This window comes from Heptranchias perlo, chromosome 8 (assembly GCF_035084215.1).
Source record: "Heptranchias perlo isolate sHepPer1 chromosome 8, sHepPer1.hap1, whole genome shotgun sequence".
Classification (NCBI taxonomy): Eukaryota; Metazoa; Chordata; class Chondrichthyes; order Hexanchiformes; family Hexanchidae; genus Heptranchias; species Heptranchias perlo.
Window position 1 is genome coordinate 71,865,711 of NC_090332.1, and position 14,943 is coordinate 71,880,653.

At 42.5% G+C, this 14,943-nt stretch overlaps 1 protein-coding gene across 5 annotated transcripts in view; it reads right to left on the reverse strand.

The window, feature by feature from the left end:
* The window catches only part of LOC137324685 (mitogen-activated protein kinase kinase kinase kinase 3), a 233,859-nt gene that overhangs the window by 94,929 nt on the left and 123,987 nt on the right, over positions 1–14,943 (reverse strand). For 4 of the 5 annotated variants that reach the window (XM_067989274.1, XM_067989272.1, XM_067989275.1 and 1 more), the window contains exons 7-9: positions 11,807–11,849; positions 10,630–10,702; positions 4,553–4,684 (exon numbers count right to left, since the gene is read on the reverse strand). In XM_067989274.1, the coding sequence (XP_067845375.1) occupies positions 4,553–4,684; positions 10,630–10,702; positions 11,807–11,849 (248 nt within the window). Of the gene's footprint in view, positions 1–4,552; positions 4,685–5,544; positions 5,608–10,629; positions 10,703–11,806; positions 11,850–14,943 lie in introns of those variants that run through there. The other variant, XM_067989276.1, reaches the window with a different exon arrangement.

Below are 14,943 nucleotides of genomic sequence, written 5' to 3' on the forward strand. Positions count from 1 at the left end.
AGACAACATTTGTCTTGCAACAAGGTAAAACTAAAAAGAAATTGGGCAAGGGGCTTCTGTTTGCTTTAATACCCACAACAGAGGGGTACACGTCAGTTTCTGCTTTCATGGTGGCCACAAAAGCAGATAAAGGTTTAATAGTCAGGGTGGAAGCAGAATAGCTAGGGGTAGAATACATCCTAAATTCTGCGAACATTTATGCCCCTAATCCAGAGATTATGCTGGAGCATTTTTCATCTTAAACCAGTCTACAACTGAGCTGACCTACCAGAGCATTCTTCTGGGTGGATGAACATTGAGATACCTTGTTGCCCAGAGTAACTAATGGAAAGGGTGCTTACCAAGCTTTTAAGGGCTAACAGAAATGATTAAAGCCACTAGGAAATTGTCGAGATGAAATTGTACGCTGTGTGGTGGGTGTAGGAAATTACATTTGCATTTATCTGTAATAAAAATAACATTAAGACAAACAACGACTTGTATTTTTATAGCGCCTTTAATGTAGTAAAATGTCCCAAGGCACTTCACAGGAGCCATATCAGATAAAATTTGACACCGAGCCACAAAGAGATATTAGGACAGGTCACCAAAAGTTCGATCAGAGGTAGACCTCAAGAAGGGTCTTAAAGGAAGAGAGGTAGAGAGGTTATGGGAGGGAGCTTAGGGACAGGAATAATCCATTGGTTAACCCATAAAGATTGAAGAATGAGGCAGGGTGAAAAGGAAGGTTTTGTTATGAAGGTCTACACTAGAATAAAGGAAGAAAAAATTCCATTAGGCTTGCCAAATATGCAATGACTTGGTTTAGATTCATCAAGTTGCAGAATAAGCTAAAACATAAACTGATCAGTAGTAATTATCCTGCATGACATCTTGTTTCAATAGGAAATTGCACATCAAGTGCAAAGAAGCGACGAACATAGTTTTAACACTCTCACAGTATCTGTGTATGCATGTCATGGATAGGTGAGACTTTAGCTGAGATGACAAAAGGCTGACAAAAAGTTAGCCTTCCCAAGCCATTCGTCAGAATTGCGCACTTCTTCAACAATGTCAAAGCTCTTTGGTTTTGGATTGCTTTCGGTTATGTAATTAATCCTTCAAATGTGAAAAGTCAGCAGATATCGTCTATTTCTAGATAGTGGGTACATATGTTGAATCAGAGAGTATTCAGCCACATATACATTCTCCATGAAGTAATTTGAAGGCTTTTTGACTATTACGTCCTTTTGCACAGGTTCCAGGACTGCTGGTGAATATAGGAACAGGAGTAGGCCATTCAGCCCCTCGAGTCTACTCCACTATTCAATTAGATCATGGCTGTTCTGTACCTCAACGTCATTTACCCACCGTTGCTCTCTATCCCTTGATACCCTTACCCAACAAAAATCTGTCAATCTCAGACTTGAAAATTTCAATTGACCCAGCATCCACAATCTTATAGGAGGTGTGCGTTCCAGATTTCCACCAACCTTTGCATGAAAAAGTGCTTCTGATTTCACTCCTAAATGGCCAAGTTCTAATTTTAAGATTATGTTCTCTTGTTCTGGATTCCCTCCACCAGAGGAAATAGTTTCTCTGTATCGACCCTATCGAATCCCTTTATCATTTCAAACACCTCGATTAGATCACCCCTCAATCTTTTAAACTAAAAAAAAATACAAGCCAAATTTAAGCAACCTGTCCTCAATTTAACCCTTTAAGCCCTGGTATCATTCTGGAGAATCTGCTGGTGGACAGTTAAAAATCCTGTATCCTCATATTGGGATTGCATAAGATCCCTACGTGGTCTACATGGACTTTAGCAAAGCCTTTGACAAGGTATTGCATGGTAGGTTGTTACATAAGGTTAAATCTCACGGGATCCAAGGTGAGGTAGCCAATTGGATACAAAATTAGATTGACGACAGAAGACAGAGGGTGGTTGTAGAGGGTTGTTTTTCAAACTGGAGGCCTGTGACCAGCGGTGTGCCTCAGGGATTGGTGCTGGGTCCGCTGTTATTTGTTATTTATATTAATGATTTGGATGAGAATTTAGGAGGCATGGTTAGTAAGTTTGCAGATGACAGGAAGATTGGTGGCATTGTGGACAGTGAAGAAGATTATCTAGGATTGCAACGGGATCTTGGTAAATTGGGCCAGTGGGCTGATGAATGGCAGATGGAGTTTAATTTAGATAAATGTGAGGTGATGCATTTTGGTAGATCGAATCAGGCCAGGACCTACTCCGTTAATGGTAGGGCGTTGGGGAGAGTTATAGAACAAAGAGATCTAGGAGTACAGGTTCATAGCTCCTTGAAAGTGGAGTCACAGGTGGATAGGGTGGTGAAGAAGGCATTCAACATGCTTGGTTTCATTGGTCAGAACACTGAATACAGGAGTTGGGATGTCTTGTTGAAGTTGTACAAGACATTAGTAAGGCCACACTTGGAATACTGTGTACAGTTCTGGTCACCCTATTATAGAAAGGATATTATTAAACTAGAAAGAGTGCAGAAAAGATTTACTAGGATGCTACTTTATTTGATGGTTTGACTTATAGGGAGAGGTTGGATAGACTGAGACTTTTTTCCCTGGAGAGTAGGAGGTTTCGGGGTGATCTTATAGAAGTCTATAAAATAATGAGGGGCATAGATAAGGTAGATCGTCAAAATCTTTTCCCAAAGGTAGGGGAGTCTATAACGAGGGGGCATAGATTTAAGGTGAGAGGGGAGAGATACAAAAGGGTCCAGAGGGGCAATTTTTTCACTCAAAGGGTGGTGAGTGTCTGGAACGAGCTGCCAGAGGCAGTAGTAGAGGCGGGTACAATTTTGTCTTTTAAAAAGCATTTGGACAGTTACATGGGTAAGATGGGTATAGAGGGATATGGGCCAAGTGCAGGCAATTGGGACTAGCTTAGTGGTATAAACTGGGCGACATGGACATGTTGGGCCGAAGGGCCTGTTTCCATGTTGTAAACTTCTATGATTCTATCCTTCTTAGCCCATTTTCATGGTCGGGCACTTCCTGCATTCATTATCATCCGTAAAAACGACTGTTTAATTTTCATATCTGCTAGCTGTTTAGAAACCTCGTTAACAGCATAGCTTTAATATATACAGAAAGTAAGATCATTTTAAAGGCATATAATTTTATTAACCTTTTGTTCACTAAATAATTTGTATGTAATTTTGGATTTTTCTTCATGCTCATGCTTATCATTCAAATTAAACTATAAATTACTTGTAAAAACAATGGAGGAAATTGATAGGGTAAATAAGTAAAGAAAGCTCACATTAAGGACTATCTTTATACTCAGGCATAAGGAATTTAAGCCAGCCCCTAGCAGTTGCAGCATTCAAAAGGAAAGCGCACAACAGTAAGGAGAAGAATGTGCTTGAATGGAAGAAAAAATAAACCTTTTGGAGTAGGGGGCCAGATCCATGTACCATAATTGATGAAAAGGTTGCATATGTTGGACTTTGTTGATTTATCACATTCTAGAAAAACCACATCACTGTAGATTTCCATGGGCTTGAAACTGGCCTTACTATTAAAAGAAAATGCATCCCTTCAAGTCTCAGATTAGTTCAGTAATTTATTAGTTTATCGGGCAGCATTCACTCACTGTGATGGACCTTAGCCAACCTGAAAAGTTCCATGCATTTTCAGAACTAATAAAAGGTGTATGTCATTTGGTGACATTGTAGATTCCCAGGTCAGTAATTGATACTAAAATATAATTTCTGAAATGTGAATTGTGTAATTAAAAAGAAAATCCTCAAGACTGCTAAACCATTGGTAGTCCTGTGTATAAGACCAATGTTTATAGCAAAATGAAAATCAATAATTTTTCTGGTTCACGATGCTGATCAGTTTCATTCTTCATTTCACTCAAAATTATAAGCTTCTGGCATGTGAATAAAATCTATATCCTTTCTATAATATGGAGACCAGAATTGTTCACAGTTCTCAAAGTGTGGTCTAACCAAGATTCTGTACAAGTTTAACATAACTTCCCTGCTTTTCAATTCTATCCCTCTAGAAACGAACCCCAGTGCTTGGTTTGCCTTTGTAAGTCCTTAATAACCTGCATCGCTACTTTTAGTGAATTGAGTATCTGTACGCCTCGATCCCTTTGCTCCTCTATCCCATTTAGGCTATTATCCAAGTAATATGTGGCCTCCTTATTCTTCCTACCAAAATGCACTACCTCACTCCATTACTGCTACTGGTAAAATGACTACCATATTTGTTTAAAGAGCTTACAATAACACTGCGCCAATCACATTATGGTCAAATTATTTTAATTGCTGAACAAGTGTCAAAGTACAAAACCTGAGTCTGCATTGCTGCAGAGGTTTTATCTTGAACTTATTACAACAGCCTTTTCAGAGTTTACGACTTCACTAAATTGGGTTGCGCAACAAGTCCCTTATATGGCAGTAGCATCCTTTCAAGGTGTGTCGTGAAACCAACATTTAAGTAACTGAAAATATTTAGCCAGTATAGAGAGAGGGCAAGTCTTTATATGCTAAAACTTTAACAGTACAAGACTTGTTTCAGTTCCTACCTCATTGGATGCAAGTCAAACATTGGAGGCTGAAGTTCAGCTAGCTCAATACCAGTTATGCCAACTGCCCAGATGTCACACAGTTGGTTATATCCACCTTTCCTCTCCACAGCTGCAACCTCTGGGGCCATCCTAGAGAACAAATAAAGTTCACAATTTAAACTGATCTTTTGCCTGAAGATTTTCACGTAAAATAGAAATAAAATCAAAATATTTTCCCAATCAGACCAATTCATTTTTTGTTTAATATTTGCAGTTGAAAATGACTCAGGAACTTTTCTTCCAGTATAAATTCTATAGATGTCGCTAACTAAATGACATGGCCAGTTATGCACTTCACTAAAATCAGCTCCATTAGTGTTGATCAACAAGATGAAGGTGTTCTGATGAATGGGTGTCACTCATTCATCTCAATTAGCACCAATGGAGTAGTCAATAACACACACCCTCAGTGCAAGTGTCGATCAACGATGACTCACCTGGGCCTTCTCAGAGGCCAAGGTGTCAACTCTCACCTGAGCTGAACAGGAACCTTAGGCAAGGCAGCATCAACAGAAGTTTCTGCACAGCCATGCAAATCTGGTCATGCACACAGCCTACAAAGTAGGATTCAGATGTTCATGGCATTGCTGGTAGGTATGGCAGGAAAACCCACAGCAAATCTGGATGAGAGGCCATGGAAATAGCTGTCGTGCCCATTGGCAAACATAAAAATACAACTGCATTTAGATCAGCATTTAATCCCAATCTGATTAGTAATTTTATTTTAAATCGTAAACAAGATATAAAAGTATCAACGAGTTGTTTCTCAGCAGGAAAAATAAACCAATAGGCCTCACAGATGGGTATTTTATATACTGCACAGCAGAGGTAAGGTGGATGTCATCTAATAAAAGGACACCTTCCCTGCAATTTTTCTCCGTGCTGGGCAATCATGCTTGGCGTAACTCCTGAAGTGAGAAGGATGCAGAATATTAAATAAAATTACCTACCATGTAGGGAATTCAGAATTCTTTGAATGATAACGTCCTTCAAACAACATAGGAATTTGTTCACTCTTCATTGCTTCTGGGGAATCACCCTCACGTGATCTCCTCGGAGTCTTGCAACACATAAAAGCCCAGGAGCTGAACAAGAGCCCTTTTGTGGCTGATAAGCTAAAACAGCTTCCCTACCCGTAAAACAAATAATGAGCCAGCAAGGCCTGAAGGGTTGGTAGGGGGAGATTGTGGAGTGTGACAGATGCTACCATTCCAAGAATAATGAAGACCTTATGAGGTAATTAATCTTTCTCTGGCATTCAGGCAACTCTCACATTGTAGAAACCATAGTATGTCAGAACAATGAAAACCTTAGCTGAGATACTCCAACTGCTGCTGCCAAACAGATCCACCAAAAACCTTGCCGAATGTTGGCCAAACTTAAACAGCAATGTGAGGGGTACCACACATACAATGCTTCGCAGACGTTGTCCATGGAAACCTAAGAGAAGATCAGGAAGTAGCAATGCAACGAGTAGAATAGGGCTGTTAACTGGACCACTTAAGTTTATTAGCTAAATAGTAACAATGGAGAATATACTCTACTAGCCACCTGGCTATGTCACTGAGTTACCCAACATCATTCTACGACACAACTAACCGCCAAGACTCCATAAAGTCCCAAGTGTGATAAACAAAAAAATAAATGCTATGTGCACATCTACACAGCGAAGCCTACAATCTCATCCGAATGATGAGGCGATGCATTAAGAGAGGGTACAACAATTTCCTGACGCAAATGAAACAGAGATCATCTTAGCGAGAAACCCTGGGTTTGTCTTAACAACTACTCTATTCTCTGATGGTTCATGGACAACTGCGAATGCCAGCCACATGCACTCAAATACAATGGGAATTCAGAACTAGCTCAAACAAAATGCGGATACTCTAGAACATAATGAACTTCGTGCATGGTAAAATGTTCAATGAGGAGTGTAGAAGAGCATGCCAGGAGCAGCAGCAGGCGTACCTAAAAACGAGGTGCCAACCTGGTGAAGCTACAACTCAGGACTACATGCATGCTAAACAGCAGAAGCAACATGCTATAGACAGAGCTAAGCAATTCCACAACCAACGGATCAGATCAAAGATCTGCAGTCCTGCCACATCTAGTTGTGAATGGTAGTGGACAATTAAATAACTAACGGGAGGAGGAGGCTCCGTGAACATCCCCATCCTCAATGATGGCAGAGTCCAGCACGAGAGTGCAAAAGACAAGGCTGAAGCATTTGCAACCATCTTCAGCCAGAAGTGCAGAGTGGATGATCCATCTCGACCTCCTCCCGATATCCCCACCATCACAGAAGCCAGTCTTCAACCAATTCGATTCACTCCACGTGATATCAAGAAACGGCTGAGTGCATTGGATACAGCAAAGGCTATGGGCCCTGACAACATCACGGCTGTAGTGCTGAAGACTTGTGCCCCAGAATTAGCCGAGCCTCTAGCCAAACTGTTCCAGTACAGCTACAACACTGGCATCTACCCGACAATGTGGAAAATTGACCAGGTATGTCCTGTCCACAAAAAGCAGGACAAATCCAATCCAGCCAGTTACCGCCCCATCAGTCTACTCTCAATCATCAGCAAAGTGATGGAAGATGTCATTGACAGTGATATCAAGCGGCACTTACTCACCAATAACCTGCTTACGGATGCTCAGTTTGGGTTCCGCCAGGACCACTCGGTTCCAGACCTCATTACAGCCTTGGTCCAAACATGGACAAAAGAGCTGAATTCCAGAGGTGAGGTGAGAGTGACTGTCCTTGACATCAAGGCAGCATTTGACCGAGTGTGGCACCAAGGAGCCCTAGTAAAATGAAAGTCAATGGGAATCAGGGGGAAAACTCTCCAGTGGCTGGAGTCATACCTAACACAAAGGAAGATGGTAGTGGTTGTTGGAGGCCAATCATCTCAGCCCCTGGACATTACTGCAAGAGTTCCTCAGGGCAGTGTCCTAGGCCCAACCATCTTCAGCTGCTTCATCAATGACCTTCCCTCCATCAGGTCAGAAATGGAGATGTTCGCTGATGACTGCATAGTGTTCCGTTCCATTCGCAACCCCTCAGACAATGAAGCAGTCCGTGCCCGCATGCAGCAAGACCTGGACAACATCAAGGCTTGGGCTGATAAGTGGCAAGTAACATGCGTGCCAGGCAAGTGACCATCTCCAACAAGAGAGAGTCTAACCACCGACCCTTGACATTCAACAGGATTACCATCGCCAAATCCACCACCTGCAACATCCTGGGGGTCACCATTGACCAGAAACTTATCTGGACCAGCTACATAAATACTGTGGCTACAAGAGCAGGTCAGAGGCTGGGTATTCTGCGGAGAGTGACTCACCTCCTGACTCCACATAGCCTTTCCACCATCTACAAGGAATATTCTCCACTTGCTTGGATGAGTGCAGCTCCAACAACACTCAAGAAGCTCGACACCATCCAAGATAAAGCAGCCCGCTTGATTGGCACCCCATCCACCACCCTAAACATTCACTCCCTTCACCACCGGCGCACTGTGGCTGCAGTGTGTACCATCCACAGGATGCACTGCAGCAACTCGCCAAGGCTTCTTCGACAGCACCTCCCAAACCCACGACCTCTGCCACCTAGAAGGACAAGAGCAGCAGGCACATGGGAACACCACCACCTGCACGTTCCCCTCCAAGTCACACACCATCCCGACTTGGAAATATATCGCCGTTCCTTCATCGTCGCTGGGTCAAAATCCTGGAACTCCCTTCCTAACAGCACTGTGGGAGAACCATCACCACACGGACTGCAGCGGTTCAAGAAGGCGGCTCACCACCACCTTCTCGAGGGCAATTAGGATCGGGCAATAAATGCTGGCCTTGCCAGCGACGCTCACATCCCATGAACGAATAAAAATAAACAGATCTAGCCGCACAAAATTACACAAACTTTCAATATTTGACACCATAAGCCGGTTAATGAAGTTTTCTTTAAATTGAGTATGGTTTCAACCACCGAGGGAAGACCTTGGTCCAGATATCAACAGTGTTTAATAAGCTGAAAATATTCTGGCTCTGGGTGCAAGATCTAAGCCTCGCTCCCCTCCTCTTATTACTACTACAGCAAGGCCTGCATGCAGAGTAGAGATTAGCTCTCATCATCAACAACTATTCTGACCAGACCAGTATGTCCAGATGAATTTCACCTGGTTCACACATGCCTTCTACAACACCTTGGGAATTGGGGAAAGGGAGGAAAAACATATGGAAATATGCAGGTCCAGGAAAAGGAAAGGCCATCTCACTTCCACAGGGATGCGCTACCGAATATGGGGTAGAGCCAATAGGGCTGATGATTCTCTACGGATGTAAATAGGTTGATCTCCGGCACCCCCATTTGCAGAATATTCCTTGAACTACCAAAGAGTAATCATAATACCTCTGGAAAAAAGACTAAATTCTAGCAAATGTGACAAGTTTCATACCATCAGTTTGATTCTGCATGCCTCAAAGATTACTTACAAGAAGGTTAAGAGCAAAAGCGGAACACTGTCTTGGCAAAGATCAATTTGGGTTTCGCAGAGGATGTTGAAGACGACAGGCAATGGGTCTTCAAAAAAAAAATGAAGGCCCATCTGCCTGTTCAGGTGGATGTAAAAGATCCAGTGGCACCTATCAAAGAAAAGCAGGGGAGTTCTCCCAGTTTCTTGGCTAACATTTATCCCTCAACCAACATCACAAGCAGATTAACTGGTCATTTATCGCATTGCTGTTTGTAGGACTTTGCTGTGCGCAAAATTAGCTGCTTCGTTTGCCTACACCTCAAAAAGCAATGCATCGTTGTGTAGTGTTTTGGAATGTCCTGAGGATGTGACGGGTGCTATATAAATGAAACTTCTTTCTTTACATATGATATATGTTAGCATGCATCAAAATGAACCCCAAGAACAGGAAGCTGGCTGACCAGAAAAACTGAAGCAATAATACCATGCATTGTACTTATCCATCTTAATATCAAAAGCATCAAATATTATTACTTTCACGACTTGGACTTGAGTGTATAGGGCACAATTTCAAAATTTGCAGATGACACAAAACTTGGAAGGATAGTAAACAGTGAGGAGGATAGTGACAGACTTCAAGAGGATATAGACAGGCTGGTGGCATGGGCAGACACGTGGCAGATGAAATTTAACACAGAAAAATGCAAAGTGATACATTTCGGTAGGAAGAACGAGGAGAGGAAATATGAATGAGGAGAGGCAATATGAACTAGAGGGCACAACTCTAAAAGGGGTACAGGAACAGAGAGATCTGGGGGTATATGCGCACAAATCGTTGAAGGTGGCAGGGCAAGTTGAGAAAGCAGTTAAAAAAGCATACGGGATCCTGGGCTTTATAAATAGAGGCATAGAGTACAAAAGTATGGAAGTCACGATGAACCTTTATAAAACACTGGTTCAGCCACAACTGGAATATTATGTCCAGTTCTGGGCACCACACTTTAGGAAAGATATGAAGGCCTTAGAGAGGGTGCAGAAGAGATTTACTAGAATGATTCCAGGGATGAGGGACTTTAGTTACATGGATAGGCTGAGAAGCTGGGGTTGTTCTTCTTGGAACAGAGAAGGTTGCGAGGAGATTTGATAGAAGTATTCAAAATCATGAAGGGTCTAGACAGAGTAGATAGAGAGAAACCGTTCCCATTGGCGGAAGGGTCAAGAACCACAGGACGTATATTTAAGGTGATTGGCAAAAGAACCAAAGGTGACATGAGGATAAACTTTTTTTACACAGCGAGCGGTTAGAATCTGGAATGTACTGCCTGAGGGGGTGGTGGAGGCAGATTCAATCGTGGCCTTCAAAAGGGAACTGGATAAGTTCTTGAAAGGAAAACATTTGCAGGGCTGCAGGGGTAGGATAGGGGAGTGGGACTAGCTGGATTGCTCTTGCATACAGCCGGCGCGGACTCAGTGGGCTGAATGGCCTCCTTCCGTGCTGTAACCTTTCTATGATTCTATAAAGACATAAAGAAAATTATAGGAAAAAGTCAACTTTACCAATATGGAGTACCAATAAACGACTTCCTTTTTGCTATAGTTGCAGTAATCTGTGCAGAAACTCCAAAATCAGCTGAAATGTGAATGGTAGGATATTCGTGGCATTAATGAAATGTGGCAATTTTATGAATAGCAAAATACATCTGAGCTACTTATAGCCCCTTCAATCTTCCCTGTTGGATCACTGCCCTGGACCTATATCTCAAACATAATGCTCAGCTCCTTACTGCAACCAACATGACATCAGATTAGTGTGTCCCAATATTGCGCATTTAAAATCATGACCATTGTACAATACTATGCCACCCCCACTCACTAAAGATTGAAGAGTTTTGGGTCACTTAGAACAATACATATGCATTGTGATTCAGGCTTGTTAGAATATTTCTCAACCCTGAACATCTGAATTATAAGGTTAGACACATCGAGCATCCTTATTTAAGGATTAATGATCAGCAGTCTGTTTTACTGAACATCTCCCATTGGACGTCCTCATATTATTCCCATAAGAAAACCAATTGCTTACAAATTGAAAAGCAGAAATGGTTTTGTCGAGAATAACTTATGCTTAAAAATAATGAATATCACTCCGTGCACCAGAGATGTGGATTAATTAGCCTGCATACATTTGAAGGAATTTTTACAATCCAAGTTCAGCAGTCCTTCATTAAAAAAGTTTAATAAATTAAGTTTAAGATTATATATAAATCATTAACTTAAGTAGCATTTGTAACAGTAAAGCAACAATCCCCCTTGCATAGTAACACATTTGGACAGACGACTATTGGGCCATCTCCCAAATCTCCCATTAGTTTCCTTGCCGTAATTCTGGAACTAATAGCTGTATATCCCCTTTCCTAATCTGAATTAATCCAGTCCTTTTTAAAAACCTGCCACTGATTTCTGTTCTACCACCCCTGCTGGTAATCTATTCCACAACTAAAAAAAAGTTACCTAAATTTCCTCCTTTCCATTTTCTTTTGACACCCTCAACTTCAAATTCTGTGCCCTAGTCTTCAAATTCTATGCCTGACAGAAAAACTTTCCTGGATCTAAAAAAAACTGCATGAATTAAGAGCCCAACTTAATTTGTACAGGTGAATTCCAACTATCCACTGAGCAACAGTCACTCGTTAACAAGTTACTAATTGTAAAGGGAGAAAAAAGACATTCTTACCTAATTTCACATGGCCATTATCTGTCAGAAGAATATTTGCTCCCTTTAATCATGAGAAAAAAAATCTATATTAAAATTCAATAGATTTGAATACTTTTCTTACTGATTTAATAAATTTTATTCAAATTATAGTGAAACTAAACGCTTCCAATAGACATCAAAACTGCAGGATTACATTGTTAATGTTGACAACGCACATTTTAATAGCTATTTCTGGAAATTAGCTGTTACACAGTGGGACCACTCTTAGTAACAAACTCAATGGCCAAAGAACTTTCATATCATGGTCACTTTTTTAAAAAATTGCAGCTCAGGAACACAAAACAAGTTTAACTAGAAAACAAAAATAAAATACTGCAGATGCTGGAAATCTGAAACAAAAACAGAAAACGCTGGAAACACCAGCAAGTTAGGCACCACTTATAAAGAAACGAAAACTGTTAACTTTTTGGCCATAGCCCTTCGTCAGGAATATCTATGGCAGGAATTGGTGCCAATTTAACAGAGCAAATCAAAACACCATCACAGGTGGTCACAAGGCAGCATCATCAGGTATTGACTAGTTTTGTTGATGTTGAAGTATGTGACTTTAGCATCCTGATAAGGCCAGTACCAATCACGTAAACAGACTCTTCTTTGAAACAGAAATTCTATCCTTTTAAGTTTGCTAACAAGGCCCTTGCCATCCATGACATTATTGCAGATTGCATTGACATCATGGCCTTGACGGAAACCTGGCTCACAGATGACGACACCTTCCTCTTTACTGAAGCCTTCCTGCCTGGCTATCCTTTCCACCCCCTCCCCACCCAAATTGCCACGATGGCAGTGTGGCCCTTACCACCGAATCTCACATTCGTCTGTCCCCTTCTCCTCCTTTGAGCACCTCGCCTTGTTCCACCCCTCTCCTTCAAAATCCTCGCTCTCTACTGCCCACTCAAGCCCCACCCCAAGTTTCTCAACAAGATATACTCATTCCTTTCCTCCCTCAACCTCTGCACTGAGCGACTTCTCATCCTCGGTGATTTCAAACTCCATCACAACTAACCTTGCCCTCACTCCTCTGAGTTCACTTCCCTCCTGTCCTCTCAATCTCTTCCTCTATATAAACTCTGCTATCCATATTCACGGCCGCCCCCTCGACCTTACCATCTCACGTGGCCTCTCTATTCCCATCATCTCAATCACAGACAAGGCCATCTCTGATCACTTCCTTGTATCCCTCTCCACCAACATCCCCCTTCCTACCCCACATCCTCTGTGTCCACCCCTGGAAAAAAAATCTCTCCCATGTCACTTCCAATGCTGCTTTCAAACTCCGAACTGTCTAACCTTTGGCCCTCCATTTGCCAGGATACCTCTGTAACTGTTCTCATCTCCACCATTGCTGTCCTTGTCCTCAGCAAAACCCTTACTCACTCTCTCCCACTCTGGGCGTTCCCCAGGTGTAGCCCCCCCCACCCCCCCATCTTCGATCCATTAAGTCCAAGGGGTCCAGACGTGAACATATATGGTGCACAACTGGTTTAGCTATCCGCCACCAGATCTGGCTGGACCACATCAAGTACTATCAGGCCCTGCTTCCCTCTGCCAAAGCTGTTCACTACTCCAGGGTAATCCTGCAAAGATAACTCCTAGCTCCTTTTCTCCGCTCCAAACCATTTCCTTAAAATCTTCTCCCCTGCCCCTGCCCCTTCCCCCCCCTGCCTTAGACCTAAACCCACATTTTTCTCTAGTTTCTCTCCCAGCTCATCTTGTCCATGAGATCCACCTCCTGCTCTCTTGGCCCTATTCCCACTAAACTGCTGACCACCCAACTTCCTTTCCTGGCCCCCATGCTAGCTGACATTATAAAGGGTGTTCTCTCCTCAGGTATTGTCGTTTCCCCCCCCCCCCTTTCAAATCTGCCATCATCACAGCCTTCCTCAAAAAAAAACACCCTTGACCCCTCTGTACTTGCAACATAGTGCCCCATCTCCAACCTCCCTTTCCTCTCCAAAGTCCTTGAACCTGTCGTTGGCTCCCAGATCAGTGCCCATCTTTTCTGCAACTCATTATGTGAACCTCTCCAATCAAGTTTTGGCCCCTGCCACAGCACTGAAACTGCCCTAATCAAAGTCACAAATGACGTCCTCTGTGACTGTAACCCTGGTGCACTATCCCTCCTCATCCTTCTCAACCTCTCTGCAGCTTTTGACAGTTGACCACACCATCCTCCTCCAATGACCAGTGGGATTGCCCTGGCATGGTTCCACGCTAACCTATACAGTTGTAGCCAGAGAATCTCCTGCAATGGCTTCTTTTCATGCACCCATAACATTATCTCTGAAACCCCGTAAGCATCTATCTTGGCCCCTTCCTATTTCTCATCTACATGCTGCCCCTCAGCAGCTTCATCCAAAGACGCAACATCAGGTTTCACATGTACGCTGACAACACCCAGCTCTACATCACCACCCCCTCTCTCCACCCCTCCGCTGTCTTTGTTATCAAACTGTTTGTCCGACATCCAGTCCTGATTGAGCTACAATTTCCTCCAGTTAAACATTGGGAAGACCAAAGCCATTGTCTTCGTTCCACGCCACAATCTCCGTTCCTTCATCACCGATTCCATCCACCTCTCTGGCCACCGTCTCAGGCCAAACCAAACTGTTCGCAACCTCACCATCCTATTTGAAACCCCTACACGGCCTGTTCTCTACTTTAAACCGGTTGTTAGACCCTTCAATTGTCTGCTAGAAGATGACTGCTCTGAACTGGGATTAATAGAACTCAGAGGTTTAAAAGGTTAATTTATGTACTCTGAGGGCAGCCGCTGTGTTTGTTAAAATGACATCAGAGCATAGTTCTCCAAATAGAAGCGAAGTTTGTGAGTGCTGTGAGATAAGAAATGGCTTGCCAAAACATCCACTATTCATGATTTCCTGGAATAAACAATTCAAGTGTAAATAATTACAGTAGCAATTTCAGCTCATGTAAATCTGGTCTGGGGTGCGATATTTCCACATTCTAATAGACAAATGACTTAGTGGGAACCCTAGATAAAATTCAGTAGGCAATTTATTGTTAGATTCAGGCTACATAATCTCTGCAAGAGCAGAATTAGTAAGAAACATACTTCCTAATCATGGCAGAGG